This window comes from Diceros bicornis, chromosome 35, assembly GCF_020826845.1.
Source record: "Diceros bicornis minor isolate mBicDic1 chromosome 35, mDicBic1.mat.cur, whole genome shotgun sequence".
NCBI classification, from domain to species: domain Eukaryota; kingdom Metazoa; phylum Chordata; class Mammalia; order Perissodactyla; family Rhinocerotidae; genus Diceros; species Diceros bicornis.
In genome coordinates, this window is record NC_080774.1 from 7,166,846 (window position 1) to 7,184,405 (window position 17,560).

At 37.1% G+C, this 17,560-nt stretch overlaps 1 protein-coding gene across 12 annotated transcripts in view; it reads left to right on the forward strand.

Annotated features, from left to right (window-relative positions):
• Window positions 1–17,295, forward strand: part of MPHOSPH9 (M-phase phosphoprotein 9) — a 58,488-nt gene extending 41,193 nt beyond the window's left edge. For 10 of the 12 annotated variants that reach the window (XM_058531284.1, XM_058531286.1, XM_058531295.1 and 7 more), the window contains 11 exons: window positions 225–272; window positions 1,475–1,539; window positions 2,942–3,043; window positions 8,358–8,492; window positions 9,382–9,557; window positions 10,351–10,497; window positions 11,302–11,422; window positions 12,489–12,592; window positions 13,819–14,045; window positions 14,352–14,420; window positions 16,804–17,295. In XM_058531284.1, the coding sequence (XP_058387267.1) occupies window positions 225–272; window positions 1,475–1,539; window positions 2,942–3,043; window positions 8,358–8,492; window positions 9,382–9,557; window positions 10,351–10,497; window positions 11,302–11,422; window positions 12,489–12,592; window positions 13,819–14,045; window positions 14,352–14,420; window positions 16,804–16,905 (1,296 nt within the window). In that variant the 3' untranslated portion in view covers window positions 16,906–17,295. Of the gene's footprint in view, window positions 1–224; window positions 273–1,474; window positions 1,540–2,941; window positions 3,044–8,357; window positions 8,493–9,381; window positions 9,558–10,350; window positions 10,498–11,301; window positions 11,423–12,488; window positions 12,593–13,818; window positions 14,046–14,351; window positions 14,421–16,803 lie in introns of those variants that run through there. The other 2 variants (XM_058531293.1, XM_058531292.1) reach the window with 2 other exon arrangements.
• The last annotated feature ends 265 nt before the right edge of the window (window positions 17,296–17,560 follow it).

Sequence of the window (17,560 nt, forward strand, 5' to 3'; positions counted from 1 at the left end):
GTTCCTTTACAGCACTTTTTTCCAGTCCAGGATCCAACCCAGGGTCATGCCTTTATTCACTTGTCTCATCTCTTTAGTCTCCCCTTTATCTGGCACTGTGTGTTAACCTTTCTCTCTCATGACATTGGCATTTTGGAGAGTATGGGCAGTTTTTTTGTAGACTGTTGCTCAGTTGCCATTATAGTGTTTAATTTTGTGGTGCAATTCTTTGTTTTTCCTCGTAGCTTTTGGCAGAGTATGAGTCCCTTGGAAAAGAACACGAAAGAGTGAAGGTAATGGTTGATTGTTCATGTTCTGACCTTCATGTAGGGGCAGAAGCATTACACTGGAAATCAGGAGATCTGACGCTTTCTCTCCTCCTCCATCCCCATCTAGCTGTTTGACGTGGACCACTCACTTATCCTCTCTGGGTCAATATTCTTGTTTTCAAATATTTAACTCACAAGTTTGTTGGATTCGTTAATTTAACAAATATTTATTGAATGGTGATTGCTTTTGCGATGAGATTGAGGTGAAATTTTTAGAAGACTATAAGATACCATACAGATGCAAATAATTATTTAATACTATTTAAATATAAAGCTTTGTTTTTCGAAGCATTAGCTTTTCATGGGGTTGAGTTTATTGATTATGTTTGAGTTCTTAATTAAAGCTCTGTTTGGGAACTACATATTTGTATTCATTGAAACCCCACAATAATGCTGGAGGTGGGGTCCAAGTATTTCTGTTGCATAAAATGCAGGGTTGAGATTATTTGAGGTTAGTGAAAAGGCCGGCACAGCTAGGCAGCCACGAGTTCTGGGGTGGGGGGTGATCAGGAGCCAGTTGTTATATCTGAAATCTCATCATCACAGATACTTGTTTTGCCATTTACTGAGGTTTTAGTCAAGTTTGTGGTTAAAATGCGTCCGTTTTAACCCTGGATTGTTTCTAATCAAGCAAAGCATAAGAGGCCATACCTGTTACACAGGGGACCTGCACACAGCTATTTGTATAAACTAGTGTTTTGCTCTCATTGTTTTCCTTGAATCATGGTTGTTGGCTCTGTGGTTGATCCCATACTTGCTGAATATCTGCCTAATTTTCTTTGTAGCTCTCTGAGGTAGCCTTAGATTAGTATTGTATTATGCATTTTATTTATTTATTTATGTATGTATGTATGTATGTATGTGAGGAAGATCAACCCTGAGCTAATGTCCATGCCAGTCCTCCTCTTTTTGCTGAGGAAGACTAGCCCTGAGCTAACATCTGTGCCCATCTTCCTCCACTTTATGTGGGACACTGCCACAGCATGGTTTGACAAGCGGTGCGGGGTGGTGCACGCCCGGGATCCGAACCCGGGCTGCCAGCAGTGGAGCGCGCGCACTTAACCGCTATGCCACGTGGCTGGTCCCTGTATTATGCATTTTAAAATAAAAGGAATACATCTGAATACTTATCTTCAGTTATCTGAATTTTTCCTTTATTTTTGTAGGATACGTTAAATATAACTGAGAACAAATTGCTTGATGCACATACTCAGATTTCTGATTTGAAAAGGTAAAATGTATTGTCTTACTAATAAGCAAGTACCTCTCATTATTCTTTCAGCACTTAAATGTGTGTGTTTATTGAAAGTGATGAAAAGAAAGTTTTTCTTGAGGATTTTTAAGTACTTTGAGATTAGGTTTAATGCTAATCTTCCCCTGATCTGGAAATATATTTGATTTTAGCCAAAGAAGATTTTTAAATGATTAGAATATATTGGTGGTTGTGCCTGAAAGGTACATTTCACCAAACATTTTGTATTTTCTCAGCATAGGTAAAATCTAAATGATATTAAACCATTGAAAATAATTTTAAGAAGCAGTCTAGTTCACTGAATTACTTCTGTGCTCCAAAAACAAAATAGCATTTACACCAATTTTGTAGTCATCTACTTTCTTTAAGACCTGGTTTGGGGACTATATTCCTGATCCGATCTACTTAATTATGTAGGAACAGTCATAAATGGTCCTTGTGGCGAATGATTAGATATTTCTAATTGACTTTAGAGCAGATTTTTGTATTTGGAAATAAGTAACGTCCCTCATTTAGGGATCTTACTGCGCTCTGAAGGCCCCCATAGGGCGAAACAGGAGCGCTGTCCAGCTTTCCTGTCTGCTCTCGTCTTTTCTGTGGTGCATTCAGTTCCAGAGACGGCTTCCTCATCAGGTTGGTAGAAAGCATCAGCCCTGTTAGAGCTGTTGTTTCTCAAACCTTCCTTGCAACAGAGTAGGTAAAAATTTGAGTTTAAAAGATGAGATGAAGGCATATGCAAATTTAAAAGAACAGAAAGAATGTCAAGATATGGTCAAAACAATTAATTGGCCGGAGTACTTATTTTCTGTTGGTGCACTTGGAAATAGGCTTTCATTCTGAACACGGCACGAGTTGGATGAGCTGCCTGTAGGTTGAGTTGTCCAGGATGGGATGTTCTTTTTAATAGCTCTGCTGTTGGGTGTAAGCCTGCTTCCTCTTTTGTGAGAGCATTACCTATACATATTTCGTATGCATGAATGCATACTTATTAGAATTAAACATGTTAGAATTGCAATTTATTTGAATACTTGAATTGATTTTATTTTTATTTAATTTATACTCTGTGTGTTTTGATCTGTAGTCAAATTTATAAACTTTTTTTTACTTGCTGTATTAAGTCCATTTGTTCCTCCGTTTTCCTTCAGTTGTAGTGTAATGCTCCTTTGTAGAGATTTTTGTATTTGTCTTTCTGTTTATTCTCCCTGATTTTGTTCAGCTTTTTAAAGTTTAACAGTGGCATTTTACTATGAAAAAGTTTATGGACTTGCAGCTCTATTGCCACCCCTTTCCTAGAAGTGTCTGTTAAATAAGTAATTTGTAGTTGAGCTATATTTTAAATTTGTTGAAATGTACTTAATTTATCTTATTGCTTTTGAATTAGAACAATTTCAAAACTTGAAGCTCAGGTCAAGCAAGTGGAGCATGAAAATATGTTAAGTCTTCGTCATCATTCTAAAACTCCCATGAGACCCTCACGTGCCAAGTAAGTTATTTCATTTAATCTCCGTAAAGCTAGAAATAGGTGTACTCTTTTCTTGAACTGAGAAGCTCATCTGTCTAAATCGTAAGAAAGTCAGGGTTAAATGTCATTATAGAACTTAAATGTGTAACAACATCTAATTATTAGATGTCATGAAAGCTCTTATGCAGAGGCATTTTCCAGAAGGAGGAAATAGTGAAATCAGATTGGGAGTAAGGAGACTTGTGATATTTTTGTTTTTTGACTCCGTCCAGCTGTGTGACCTTAGGCAAATCACTTAATATTTTTGGAGCTCACTTTTATTATCTGTAAAAACAAGAGCATTAGTCTAGAACATCTCAAAAGATCTTTTAGTGCTAAAATTCCAGAAGTTTTATTCCCACGTTAGTGGAAAGATCTATGAAGATGGATCTTCATTAGGTTGTATGGTTTTTTCTTTTTAGTTTTTCAGAATTAGCTTTGTTGTAATCTCAGAGCATTACGTTGATGATATGTTTACAGAATAAGTTTTTTTCATATTAAAATTGGTTTTTATTATGATTTTGGTGTAAATAAAGAGTATTAAATGAGTAGATCATTGTAAATTTTAACCTTTCTAAGTTATAATTGTCAAATGAGAAACTTTTTCTAGGTCTTTGTTAATTTTAGTAGAACATAGTGAATTTTTTAAAGAAAAAATTATGTAAGTAACTGAAATTGAACATTTGAAATGAACAAAATGGAGGCTAAGGTTGGAGTCAGGGAAGGCCTTTCTGTGGAGGTGACATGTAAGCAGAGATATAAGCCGTGTGTGTAGAGTTGTTCCAGTGGGAGGTGTGGAGGGAAGGAGAGAGATGTCCGCAGCAGAGAAATTGCTAAGTCCTGAGGTAGGAAAGAGTTTAGCTGTATGTTCGAAGCACCTGAAGGAGGCTAGTATGACCTGAATATTGCCAGCGGTGGGTAAAGTAGCCCCAGATGAAATTGTTTTTTTTTTTTTTTTTAATTTTTATTTATTTATTTTTTTCCCCCAAAGCCCCAGTAGATAGTTGTATGTCATAGCTGCACATCCTTCTAGTTGCTGCATGTGGGACATGGCCTCAGCATGGCCAGAGAAGCGGTGCGTTGGTGCATGCCCGGGATCCGAACCTAGGCCGCCAGCAGCGGAGCGCGTGCACTTAACCGCTAAGCCACGGGTCCAGCCCCAGATGAAATTGTTGACCCATCATATATCGCTTCCTGAGCCACGGCTGGGAATTTGGATTTTACTCTTAAGTCCATTGGCAAGCCCCTGAAGGGTTTTATATAGTAAAATTGTGTCATCTGTTTGCTATTTTTTTTTTTTAATAATTTTATTTATTTTTCCCCCAAAGCCCCAGTAGATAGTTGTATGTCATGGTTGCACATCCTTCTAGTTGCTGTATGTGGGACGCGGCCTCAGCATGGCCGGAGAAGCCGTGTGTCGGCGCGCGCCCGGGATCCGAACCTGGGCCACCAGCATCAGAGTGCGAGCACTTAACCGCTAAGCCACGGGGCTGGCCCTGTTTGCTATTTTTTTTTAATGTACCTGCCGTGAGGAGAAGATGGAGAGGAAAAGAGTAAAAGTGGAGAGACTAGTTAGGCTATTGCAGTGCTAGGAGAGACAGAGTGTCAGCTGGCTGGTGGCCATAGAAATGGACAGAAGAGAAGGATTTGAGAGAGATTCTGGAGGTAGAATCCACAGAACATGGTTGTAATTGGATGGCAAGGTAAGAAAGGGAGGTGTCAGTTAACTCCTTCGTTTCTGTTGTGAACAACTAAGGGTGCCATGTATTGAACATGGGAAGAGATGGGAAGAGCAGACCATGGGGTAAAGATCAGAATTTCCATCCTAAATATCTTAGTTTGAGATTCATGTGAATTCCAAGTGGAAATCATGCAGGCGATTATAAATTTGTGTTTGGAGCTCAGAAATAATCTCTTAGGCTGGAGTTACAAATGTTGGAGTTGTCTTTCTAGATAGTGCTTAAAGCCATAGGATGGATGGGTGTGTTTAGTGAGAAGTGGTCCCAGGACAAAGCTCTGAAGAACCCCAGTGTTTTGGTGTTGGGTAGAAAAGGAGTTGGCAAAGGACCCTGAGAAAGAGCCGCTAGAAGACTAGGAGGAAGATGGATGCAGTTGCCGGTGTTGAATGCTGCTGAGAGAGCAAGTGAGAGGAAGACTGAAAGGGTCTGTTGGATTTGCAGACTAGGGGTTATTGATGACCTAGAGGACAGTTTGGATGGAGCAGTGGAAGTGGAAGCCAGTTGCTAGTGTGTTGAAGAGTGGATGAAAACAACCTAAATGTCTAACAGCTGGAATGTTAATATATTGTGATCTATTTATGCATATTACTATACAGTGTGACAGTGCATACACTAGATCAGGGGTTGGCAAACTACAGCCCCCAGGCCAAATCCAGCCTATGCCAGTTCTTTTAAGGCCTGTGAGCAAAGAATTGTTGGATGTTTTTAAATGTTTGGAAAAAAAAAATCAAAGAATAATATTCATGACACATGAAAATTATATGAAATTCAAATTTTCAGTGTTCATAAATAAAATTTTATTGGAACACACCAAGCTTATTCATTTACGTATTGTCTGTAGCTGCTTTGTGCTACAATGGCGAAGATAAGTAGTTGTGACAGAGACTGTCTGACCTATAAGCCCTAAAATAGTTATTATCTGGCTGTTTACAGAAAAAATTTGCTGACCTCTGAACTAGACTGTCAGCATGGTTTATTCTGAAGAAAATAATGTGGAACAACAACAACAAAACTAGTTGCAAAAGAAATAGGATACTATTTATATTGAATTCAGCATGTAAAACAGTTCTGCATATCTTATGGGTTCATACAGATATAGTAAAAGTATAAAAACATGCATGAGAATGCTGAACACAAGTTTAGTATAAACAGTTGCTTTTGGAAAAAAGGAGATTGTGGAAGTAACCAAGGGACTTCAGTTCTATCTGTAGTGTTCCACTCTTTAAAAATCTAAAGGATATGTAGCAAGGAATCAAGATGTTAAAAAGCGAGATGGTTGGTGCATGAGTGTTTTCTGTATGTCTACACAAGCTTGATATATTTTGTAATTTTAAAATCATCAGGAAGGAATAAAGGATTAGTATTCAGAATATAAAGAACTCCTACCAATCAATAAGAAAAAGACAACCTCCTCAATAAAAAAGTGACCAAAAAATATAAACAAGTAGTTCACAGAAAAAGAAACCTATGGCTAATAAAAATGAAAAGATGCTCATTTCGCTGGTAATCAGAAAAATGCAAATTAAAACGATAATGGGAGGCCACTCACACCATCAGACAGGCCAAACTTAAAATCTAATCATTGTAAAGTTTGGGAAAGATGTGAAGAAACAGGAACTCTCATACTCCTGATTGGACTGAAAATTGGTATAGCTCATCTGGAGAGTGATTGGTCAATATCCAGTAAGAATGTAGATGTGCACACCCCAAATTCCGCAGTTCTAGTTTTAGATATTTACATTAGAGAAATTCTTACGCATGTTAATTGTAGCATCGTTGAAAGGTGATATATTAGAACCTAAACATCCACCAACAGAAGAAAGGATAAATAACTGATACATTCATACCTTGGATAAATGATTAAAATGGTAGAGCTTTACGTATTAACTTGGGTAAATCTCAAACATAATGTTGAGTAGAAAAAGCATTAAAAGGGTGTGTACATTATACCCTTTATGTAATTTAAAAAATACAACCATACATGTGTAATTTTGTCTTAAAAACAAATATGGTAAGATGTTAACATTTCTTAAAACTAAGTATGAGTGAGTGTGTCATAGTATTCTTTGTAATTTTCTAAGAATGTTTAAAATGTTTCTTAATTTAAAAATTGAGGAAAAAAGGAGGAAAGGAGTAACTGGGAGTTGAAATGAAAATAGATGAAAGGGGCAACTCTTAAAAAGTTCGGTTGTGAAAGGGAGCAGAGAGAGGAAGGCAGAAGTTCTTGTTCATGGTTTCTATTTGCTCTCTGAAGTGTGAGGTGAGGTTGTCACCTGACAGCCAAGGCTGGGGTGAGAGGTTCGAGGAGAGTGAAGAGGGTGTCAGATAGTTGTATTGGAGAATCGGATCTCGTTGATTACAGAAGGGTGTGTTGCCTGCCGGTGTTGGGTGTCCACTTGGGAGGGTGATAGTGATTCTGTAATGATACCCGAGTCTGCATGGTTGGGCGACTTTTTTCCAGCACAGCTCAACTGTAGGAGTGTAGACACCAGGAAGTAAGATCATTGTAGTCATCCAGGCTTAGGTTTCTGCTGCCAGTCAGCTGTGATGGAAGGTGAGCTGGGAAGAGAGTCAAGGCAGTGACTAATTATTGTCAGGACTGGGCACTCCAGGGTAGGTAGAGAGGAACTAGTTAAAGCTATCAGGGGTTGATGAGTAGAAAATGGTGAGGCTGAGGATCACAGGCCTTGCAGTCCAAGTGCTGTGGTAATGCTTGACATGTGAGCCAGACTGGTTCCTTAATCAGGGGTATGTTCCCTGGTGATGACAAAGTCTAGTGAGTATCCTCTGAGGGGGCGACTAAGGAGGAGCAGAATCAGATCATTGGAGAGAGGACGTGTGGACACAGACGCTGCCTAGTATAAGGACAACAATAGGTATGGAGAAAGTAAGACAGGTTCCGAAGTCTAGTGAATGACTAGTTAATCTACGATGGTTCTTTCATAAGAACGTGGACAAGTAATGGTCTAGAACCCCACGTTTCCATACAGTAGTGCCAAGAGCCACATGTGGCTATTTAAATTTAAGTTAATTAAAATTAAATAACATTTAAAAATTGGTTCTTCAGTCTTGTTAGCCGCACTGCAGGTGTTCAATAGCAGTATGTGACTTGTGGCTACTGTATGGGCCTGTGCAGATAGGAGATGTTTCTGTTTTTGCAGAAAATTCTACTGGACAGTGCTGGTCTGGAGGGAGCAAGACGGACACTCTTGCTTCCCTTCCTTGCCCTGAGCTACGATGGGGTATGAAGGATGTGAAGTGTGGCATTGGGCTAGTTGGGGGTGTTCATCAAAGCTGTGTGGATATGAGAGTACCTGCCTGAATCTTGACTGATTCAGGAATATTCAGAAGTAACAGAAACCTAAAAGAACAATTCAGTTGGATCTGAAAACCGTAAGATAGAATTCATGTATCTAAAATAAGATTGTTATATACAGTTTTTAAATTACTGTGTGAATGTGTAAATAATATTTCAAAGCAGGTTGTTTTCTGTATGTGCTCAGTCTGAATTGAAGCACAAACCTTATAATGCCTCCAAATGTTTCTCATTCTCATAGCACACTAGCAACCTCAGATGTCAGCAGGCGGAAGTGGTTGATACCAGGAGCCGAGTATTCCATCTTTACTGGCCAGCCTTTGGACACCCAGGACAGTAAAATGGATAATCAGCCGGAGGACACCTGTGTTCCTGGGTAAGATAACTGTGTCAAAGATCCTATTTAGGAAGCGTTGTGTTTTCTTAGAGATTCCAGTTGCCTTTAAATGTACAGGAAGGTGTAAAGAGCCACCTCCTTGTTTCTTTAATGTCTTAATTGTGAGGATCTGATTTTTATTTTATTTTGAAAGGCTAATGCTTTTAGGAAATTTTACTCTCATAAGCTGTGCAGAGCTTCCCCGCCTGTGCTCCTGGCACAGTGGTGCGCCATGCACGGGCTTGTGTTTAGGACAAGACGTTGATCCTCTCGCCCTCCGGATAGTCCGGACCCCCACGAGCAACCTCGTTCATTTACTCCAGAGTGCCACATAAGTATAATATTTCTGTATGTGCTAGGATATGAAAAGGAGTGAGAAGCACTGGTCTATTATATATAGATTAGGTTGTCATTTATTTGCATCGTAAAGCATAACGTATTCATTGTGGAGTATAATTGTCAACTCCCATGTTATTCCCCTAACAGTCCCAGTAACCTGTGTGTCTTAATTTAGGCTGCTATAACAAATTACCATAGACTGGGTGGGTTTAAACAACATTTATTTCCTATGGTTCTGAGGCTGGAAGTCTGAGATCAGGGGGCCAGCATGCTTAGGTTCTTGGTGAGAACCCTTTTCCTGGTTCTCTCCTCACATGGCCTTTCCTTGGTACATGTGTGCAGAGAGAGATCTTGCGTCTCTTCCTTTTTTGTAAGGACACTAATCCCATCATGGGGGCTCCACCCTCACGATCTCATCTAAACTTAATCACATCCCAAAGGCCCCACCTCCAGATACCATCACAGTGAAGATTGGAGCTTCAACATAAGAATTTGGAGGGGCACAGATATTCAGTCCATAGCACTGTGTGTCTTGTGATTATTATTTCAGGTACCATTCTCCTCCAGAAAAGGATTCTTCACCTGGAAGTACACCAACAAACTTATTGATAAAAAAACAGAGAGAGACTTCAGACACACCAATCATGAAAGCGTTAAAAGAACTTGATGAAAAAAAAATATTTAAAAATTGGGGCACACAGACTGAGAAAGAGGACACCTCAAATAGTAGGTATTTTATTGCTTGTTTGATATAGATAGATATATAGATATCTTCCCCTTTCTCCAATTATATTACCTTCTTTAAAATGAAATTCCTCAAGTAATGAAATTAAAAGTTAAATTTATTTTACTGCTGCTTCAGCCCCATTTCATAGATAAGTTATCACAGTCATGGCATAACATGTACCTTTTATACAAAGCAAATTACATATTGCGTTCTGATTATTAAAGATTTACATGGCATTCTTAAGGATGTTTGACAAATTTCTATATCCATTTGTCTTAACTTACGCACCACGAAAAGTTACGAGAGATGTTTGGTGTTCATAAAGTGAGGTGTAACATTTCCTACTCTTCCCTTTCTTGGTTACTGAGCGTCTGTCGGTGGGACGTGAAGTATCTTGAATACTGTTTTGTTCACAGGTCCTTGTGCTTTCTCTGGAGCTTACTTGTTTGGGCTTGCTAATCACGTCATTAACGTCTTTGGCATTACTTCTCCAAAGCAGTATCTCCTAGTAAATAAATTAGTGACCTGCTTTCTGAAAATAAACTCTCTTGAAAAATCACCTTGAATGCCAATTGTAAACAGGGAACCAGAATGAATTCATTATAAACTCCCACATTTTTCTTCATCAAGCATTTTTTATGATTATAATGTGGCGCATTTGCAAATAATCATTAGAACCTAGGTAGTGAGATGAATTGTTTGCCTGGTGTAACCATCTGTTAATAAAGGCAGATAACTGAAGCTGGGTTTGTTTTGTGTGATTTTTTTTTTCTTTACATTTGTCTGTTACAGAATTAGTGAATCCTCGACAAAGTGAAACCTCAGTCAATGCAAGTCGGTCCCCAGAGAAATGTGCCCAGCAAAGACAAAAGAGATTTAACTCTGCTTCACAGAGATCGTCATCTTTACCACCTTCAAATCGTAAAACAAATACTCCAAGTAAGAGTTAGATATCTGTATCTCTTGGGCTCAAAACAGGGACGTCTGAGCTGTGCACTCGGTTTGATATTTGTTTCCATTATACTCTCCCTCACACCTGGTAGAGTGCTCTGAGCACAGGATCCCTAGATATGATCTTGTCAGTAATAACATTGTCTGAATGCACAGATACTGTGACTATAACTGAAGAAATTCTCAGTTTATTAAAGTGAGATTTTTGGTGCGTCCTGCAAAATTTTGGCAACTAATAGTACTTCACAGTTTTCGACGTAGTAGACAATTATCTAATTAAGCGTTAGTTCAAACAGATTAATTTAAGCTAGCCTGAAAAAAGGTGATGCTTTTCATACATTTACCTAAGATTACTCAGCATTAGTGACCTTTTTCTTTAGCCAATTACAAGTATGGTTTTAAAGTTAAGCAGTGGATTTCTGTATCCTCACTTCTGTTTGCATGACAGGTGAGATTCGTATGTGCTGTGTTATAGGAATGTTTACTAGTGTGCTGGTGTTGCCATCTTATTTCCAGTTGACTTCTAAAATCCTGAAAAACCAGTTTTGAGTCAGAGTGCTGAAACTACAGTCTAATATACTAAAATGTTGACAGTGGTTCCCTCTAGATGTTAGGATTATGCATTATTTTATTTTTGTTTTGTATACTCTTATTTATCTTTCAAAAAGTTTTACAATATAAATGTAGTTCCTTTTAAAGTTAGAAAAAAAGTACTGAAAAAGAAACTATGTTCTGCCGATATGACACATATATAGAAGGAAAAAAATATTTACTCTTTGTTTTCTTCTGTAGCAAAAAGAGAGATTATGTTAACACCGGTGACTGTGGCTTATAGTCCAAAGCGATCCCCTAAAGAAAATTTGTCCCCAGGATTTAGTCATCTACTTAGCAAAAATGAAAGCAGTCCAATTCGGTAAGTTCTCTGAAATTGTAGAATAAAATATATATATTATTGGGGCTGGCCCGGTGGCGTAGCGGTTAAGTTCACGCACTCCGCTTTGGCAGCCTGGGGTTCGTGGGTTGGGATCCTGGGCGTGGACAGACACACACCGCTTGTTAAGCCATGGTATGGTGGCATCCCATATAAAGTGGAGGAAGATGGGCGGGGATGTTAGCCCAGGGCCAATCTTCCTCAGCAAAAAGAGGAGAATTGGCAACAGATGTTGCTCAGGGCTAATCTTCCTCTCTCTCCCACACACACACACAAATATATATATATATATATATTATTGACTTTTTAAAAATGTCAGCTGTGCCTCTAGCTATTACTGATTTTTCAGTTGACAATGGGAACTCTGTGGATTTAAATCATTTAAATGATTGTCATACTACAAGCAGAAAAGTACTATAATACATGAAAACAGTTTCTACATAAACTGGCTACTACTAAATTTTAAATACCGCTCTAGAACCTCTTTCCAGCTTTTGGATGTAGAATGGTAATTCTTTGTTTTCCTGAAAAGGTTTATGATACAGGGAAATTCTCGAGCCATTTGTACAAGAAAGTGGGCTGTCTGGGTATGGCCCTGGCACTAAACCTAAGTTTACATGTGCTCCAGAGAAAATCGTCCTCTCTCTGCGCTGTGGTCAGCAGTGGGGAGACCACTGACTCCTAAGCTAGAAGAGCCAGAGACCCAGCTCCCTCGGGCTCTTGGAGAGATTACCTAAGCGCATTGAACCTCAGTTTCCTCTTCTGTAAAACGGGGATAATAATACCTGCCCTGCCTATTTTATAAGGTTGTTATAAAGACAAGTTGAGATAATGTATGGGGAAATGCTTTAAGTCTCTACTATGTAAATATAATTTTGTGTTAGAAAATATAAGTTAAATTCCAGTTTTAGAAAATTATATGACCAGCTTTTTTTTAAGAAAAAAATATAAATTTGTGAGTTAACTGGATGCCAGCTCATCTCTCTAGTGGAGATAGGGAAAATCAGTTAACATTTTTTTCTCACAAGTAACTTGCTTCATTCAATAGATTTGATATACTTTTGGATGATTTAGATACCGTTCCTGTGTCTGCATTACAACCTACCACTCCAAGAAAACAACTCCAGTTTCTTCCTCTAGATGACTCGGAAGGTATCTTTTACTAAAAAATTATTACTTATGGTTTTAGTCATTCATTTTGTGAGTTTCTGGTATCTTTTCAAGGTTCTGAATGTTATAATATCCTGCACTTAAATATTTTTCTACTCAAGGGCCTTTAAAAATAAGCATTCACAGGGGCTGGCCCCATGGGTTAGTGGTTAAGTGTGCACGCTCCGCTACTGGCGGCCCGGGTTCGGATCCCTGGCACGAACCGATGCACCACTTGTCCTGTCTGGCCATGCTGAGGCGGCTTCCCACATACAGCAATTAGAAGGATGTGCAACTGTGACATACAACTATCTACTGGGGCTTTGGGGAATAAAAGGGAAAAAAAGGAGCAGGATTGGTAATAGATGTTAGCTCGGGGCCGGTCTTCCTCAGCAAAAAGAGGAGGATTGGCATAGATGTTAGCTCAGGGCTGAGCTTCCTCACAAAAAAAAAAAAAGAAAGAAGAAGAAGATAGCCATAAAAAAAAAAAATTCACGATGCTCATCTTGTGTCTAAATGTTGTTATCCTCATTGAAAAGTTGGGAAACTGAGGTACAGGGAATGTTAATGTTGAATTACCAGGGCCATTACTGTTCAGTTTTTCTCTTTAGTGTCATGCGTCACTTAGTGACAGGAATCTGTTCTGAGAAATGCATCCTCAGGCGATTTTGTCATTGTGCAAACATCACAAAGTGTGCTTATACACACCTAGATGGTATAGCCCACTACAGACCTGGGCTTGTGGGACCACCATTGTATATGTGGTCCGTCCTTGACCCAAACGTCATTATGTGGCACATGACTGTAGTTTCATATTCTATTACTTATGTACAACTTAAGCTTCAAGTGATTTTTTCTCTTTTCTCATTTATATTCTAAGTTTAGAATAAAGTTATAAGATAATGTATATGAAATCATTTGGGTAGGTCCTTAAAATGTTAATGTTGGTGTATGTCCACTAAATATGTTGTTTAGTTTTTAAACTTTTTTTTTGCTTTGAGTTTACTTAAGTTTAACTTAAGTTCATTTAAGTTTACAGAAAGTTTGCATATATTCAGTTAGGCAAGTTGTGAAGATTGTCAAACTGAGGGCAAAGCTTTTAGAATTCTGTGGAGAATAAGTACTGAGAAAATATGACTGTAACCTATTTAGTATATATACGATCTATTAGAAAAATTGATAAGAAATAAATTTTTTTTCTCTCTGACAAAAAAAATATTCTGAAAAAGCCACCGACACCCCTGTTAATCATAGCTCTTCCCCCGAACTGTTGCCAAATGGAATGAGGAAAGCCTCCATGAGATCTGCCTGGGAGAAGAATAAGTCAGTGAGCTCTACACAGTGTCAGCCTGCTTCAGTAGCACCCCATGGTTATGATTTTGAATATACAGCAAAAATTAGGACCCTAGCTGAAACGGAACGGTTTTTTGATGAACTTACAAAAGAAAAGGACCAGGTAATAACAAAAAAAAATTTTTTTAATCTTTTTCTGAAGTTAATGCTTATGTCTGAGGAATAGTCAGAAGGGAATTATTGAGGCAAACCCATCCCGGGAAGTTACTGTGGATACCACAGCAAAGCTGCACTGAAAACGTGTTTGAGCCGAGCTGTCGTTACTAATTATGACAGAGGGAACTTATGGGAAGGCAAGATGGACAAGAAAATACTAGGCTGAAGTCTTTTCTTTCCATTCTGTTATAAACCTCCCTGCCGGTAATTAGAATTCTTCTATTTTTATTTAAACATTTTTTTGTGTTAACAGATTGAGGCAGCACTAAGTCGAATGCCTTCTACTGGAGGACGAATCACTTTGCAGACAAGATTAAATCAGGTGAAATGTCTTAGCTCGCATTTGCGTTAGAGGCTTGATGCTAGTCAGTGCTCTGTTTATCCAAGATGATTTTTTTAAATCATGGTTTTTAGGCACACTGATACAATTGGTCAAAACTTTGAGGCTTTATAGGAAGTCTTTGGTGAGTATAGTATATTCTATAACTGCATGCTAGCTTTCAGGAATAAAAATTTTACCTTTATACCTCAAGAAAAAGTTGTTCATTCCATTATGTTTTCAAGAAACTAACTTGGGAGCAAATGGCAATATATCTTTTTTCCGATTTTACATTAAGTTAATGCTGTCACATGAAATCTCTCTTTTTGTGTTTGTTTTTTCCCCTCCAGTCGGTAATTTATTTCTGAACTCCTTTCCATTTAGTAAATATGTAAAACATTTGCGCTTTGCAACTGGAATAGCGTTAGAGGTTAAAGAGAGAGAGATGTGATTCCATTATTGAGCAGGAGATGGTGCAGGAGATGTGGGCCATGTGTATTTCTTTTAGTTGCTTTTCAAAGAGAATTAAAATGCATGAAACCATGGGACATTTTAAATCTGCTCTTTTTGTAACATTTTAAATATAACAAGTATATGTCTTTTATATAACTGCATGTTTTGGCTTTTCAGTGCCTTAACTTCAGGAAAAGTTCATTTTCAGATTGATCTGTGATACCAGAAAGAAAGAAACACACAAGAAAATAGCAAAGAAAAATAGTCTTTTTCTAGGCTCTGTGTCCCTAACTTCTCTTTTTTTCTGATGTTGTCTTTTTATTGTTCTGAAAGTTTTTATTCAGTGAGTTATAAGACTCAACACATGAAAGTCTTCTTATAATAGTTTACTGGAAAGACCGAAGAAAAACTAAATCTACCTGAAACATTTGTTTGGTATATTTTTATATAATGATTATAAGCTCTTAAAATAAGACTTAGAGGGCATTAGTTTCTGTTTATATATGTCAAAGCTGTTTCAGTCCAGTAAGAAGACAACTGGCAGCAAAAAGGGGATGAGGATGCATACATATGATTTGTAAGTGAGAAAGGTAAAATCAGGCAAAAAAAGATGAAAAATGTTCAGCCTCAACAATGAATTAAAAAAAAATACACATTTAAACAAAAGCACCATTTTTTTAAAACTATTGCATTGGCAGATATTTTTTAAGAAAACAGTATCCAGGATGGGGAAAAGCTTATTCTCATACACCACAGGGGGAAGTTGAAATTGTCACAAATTTTCTGGAGTGCAGCTTGACACATATCCAAAACTGAATTTTGTATTTCTTTAGACCTAGCATTTTTACTTCTGGGAATGATTCCTAAGGCAATAATGATAGATATGTGCAAAGAGATATAGATATGTGCAAAGAAGTATGTGCAAAAAGATACGTTTAAGAATATTTATTGTAGTGTTATTTGTGATATCTAAAATTGGAAGCAACCTAAATTTCTACTAAAAGATTCTTGGTTAAATATGGTATATCTGATGGAATATTGCACATTAATTTAAAACAGTGTCGTAGAAGGATATTTCATAACAAGAAAAGTTCATTTGAAAAACATTTTGAAGTAGAGAGTTTGATTCTGTTTTTATTTTTCTTCTTAAAAATGGTGTGCATTTCTGCAGAAAATGAGGAACTGCTTTATCTGTTACTTTTTACTCATCTGTCTTCTAAATATTCTATAATGAACGTATAATCTTTTTATAATTAAAGTTAGAGGAAAAAAATTTTTTAAGAGAAAATTAAGTTTTATTTCAGGATACCATTGGAGTTAATATTGAATAAAGTATCTAAACTAATAAATATATATTCCAGGTACTATTTATTTAACAGTAGTACTATTTATGTAAAAATAGCAGTTGTTACATTGATTCATTCTGAAATCTCTTGTTCCTTGGAAAAGTCTCCTCCAATGTTTTTTTCCTTTTTAACTTAGAAATTTTTGTCAGAAGAGTTATTTGATGTACATGTAAGTGGGATATGGCACCAGTCAAACATGTCCGTTTCTTCTGGTGAAACGTGTGAAGCACCTCCTAGGGAAGTTCCTCTTGCACTCTTGTTCTCAGTTCAACAAAGTCAAAGAGTGATCTCCCGCTGCTCGATTGTGTTGCCATTACTAAAATTTCCATGGTCCACATAGTGGACCAACGTACTAAGAATATTTTAAAGTGCAGCAGTTCTTTGGAATGCTTGAACAGTTGATTCACATTGTTCAGTTTAAGAGAAGTAATATAAAGATGATTTGTTTAAAAAGCAAAATGACTATTTGTAATTTTAATGTTTATACTTGTTGTTTTGCTAGAAGAAAGGGCAATTTGGTGGTAGTTATTGAACCAGTGAACTTGATGTAGAATTCTAATTAAACTTTTTCCGTTATTTTCATCTAGGAAGCCTTGGAAGATCGTTTGGAAAGGATTAATCGAGAACTGGGTTCAGTTCGCATGACATTAAAGAAATTTCATGTTTTGCGCACCTCTGCAAATCTTTGAGATTTGTAGCCATTAAATTTTGAGACACTTTTTTTGCACTAATGTATAATTATGCATTCAGAAAAGGCAAACTATTTTGTACTGTTTATAAGCCTTCAAACAGTAGTTTTACAATCATGTTCTTCTTTACACTTGCTATTTTATACTTCAAATGACCACATATTTTCGAGATATTTTTGTTATGCTCAGGAATCTCTTGTATATTTTACTATTTAAAAAGTATTATTTTTAGTATGTCTCCAATTTATATCAAGAATAAGGAAACGTGAACAGCGGAGGCAGCTTGTTTCTAAATAGTGTTATCCTTTTATGATTCACTTTGCACACCAATTTTATAAACTTGTTCTACATTGTGAATATGATTTTTTTTAAATAAATGCTTAAGAACAGCTTTCATAATGATAGACTGATACATGCTAAATGCAAAAAAATTACAGCATACTCTGGATTTTTAGTTGTGTTGAAGTTTTTTAAAAATAATAATGCAATTCCTGTTTGAAACGTCTTAGAGTGAATATTAGAATAGTAATAATGGAATATTGGAAAGCTTTCAGAACTACATGAATATAACTCATTTTGTTTCTCTTAAATGTTATTATTTATAAGGAAAGAAAAATGAGAAGGATGTAATTCTCAATTTTGTCATATATATAGT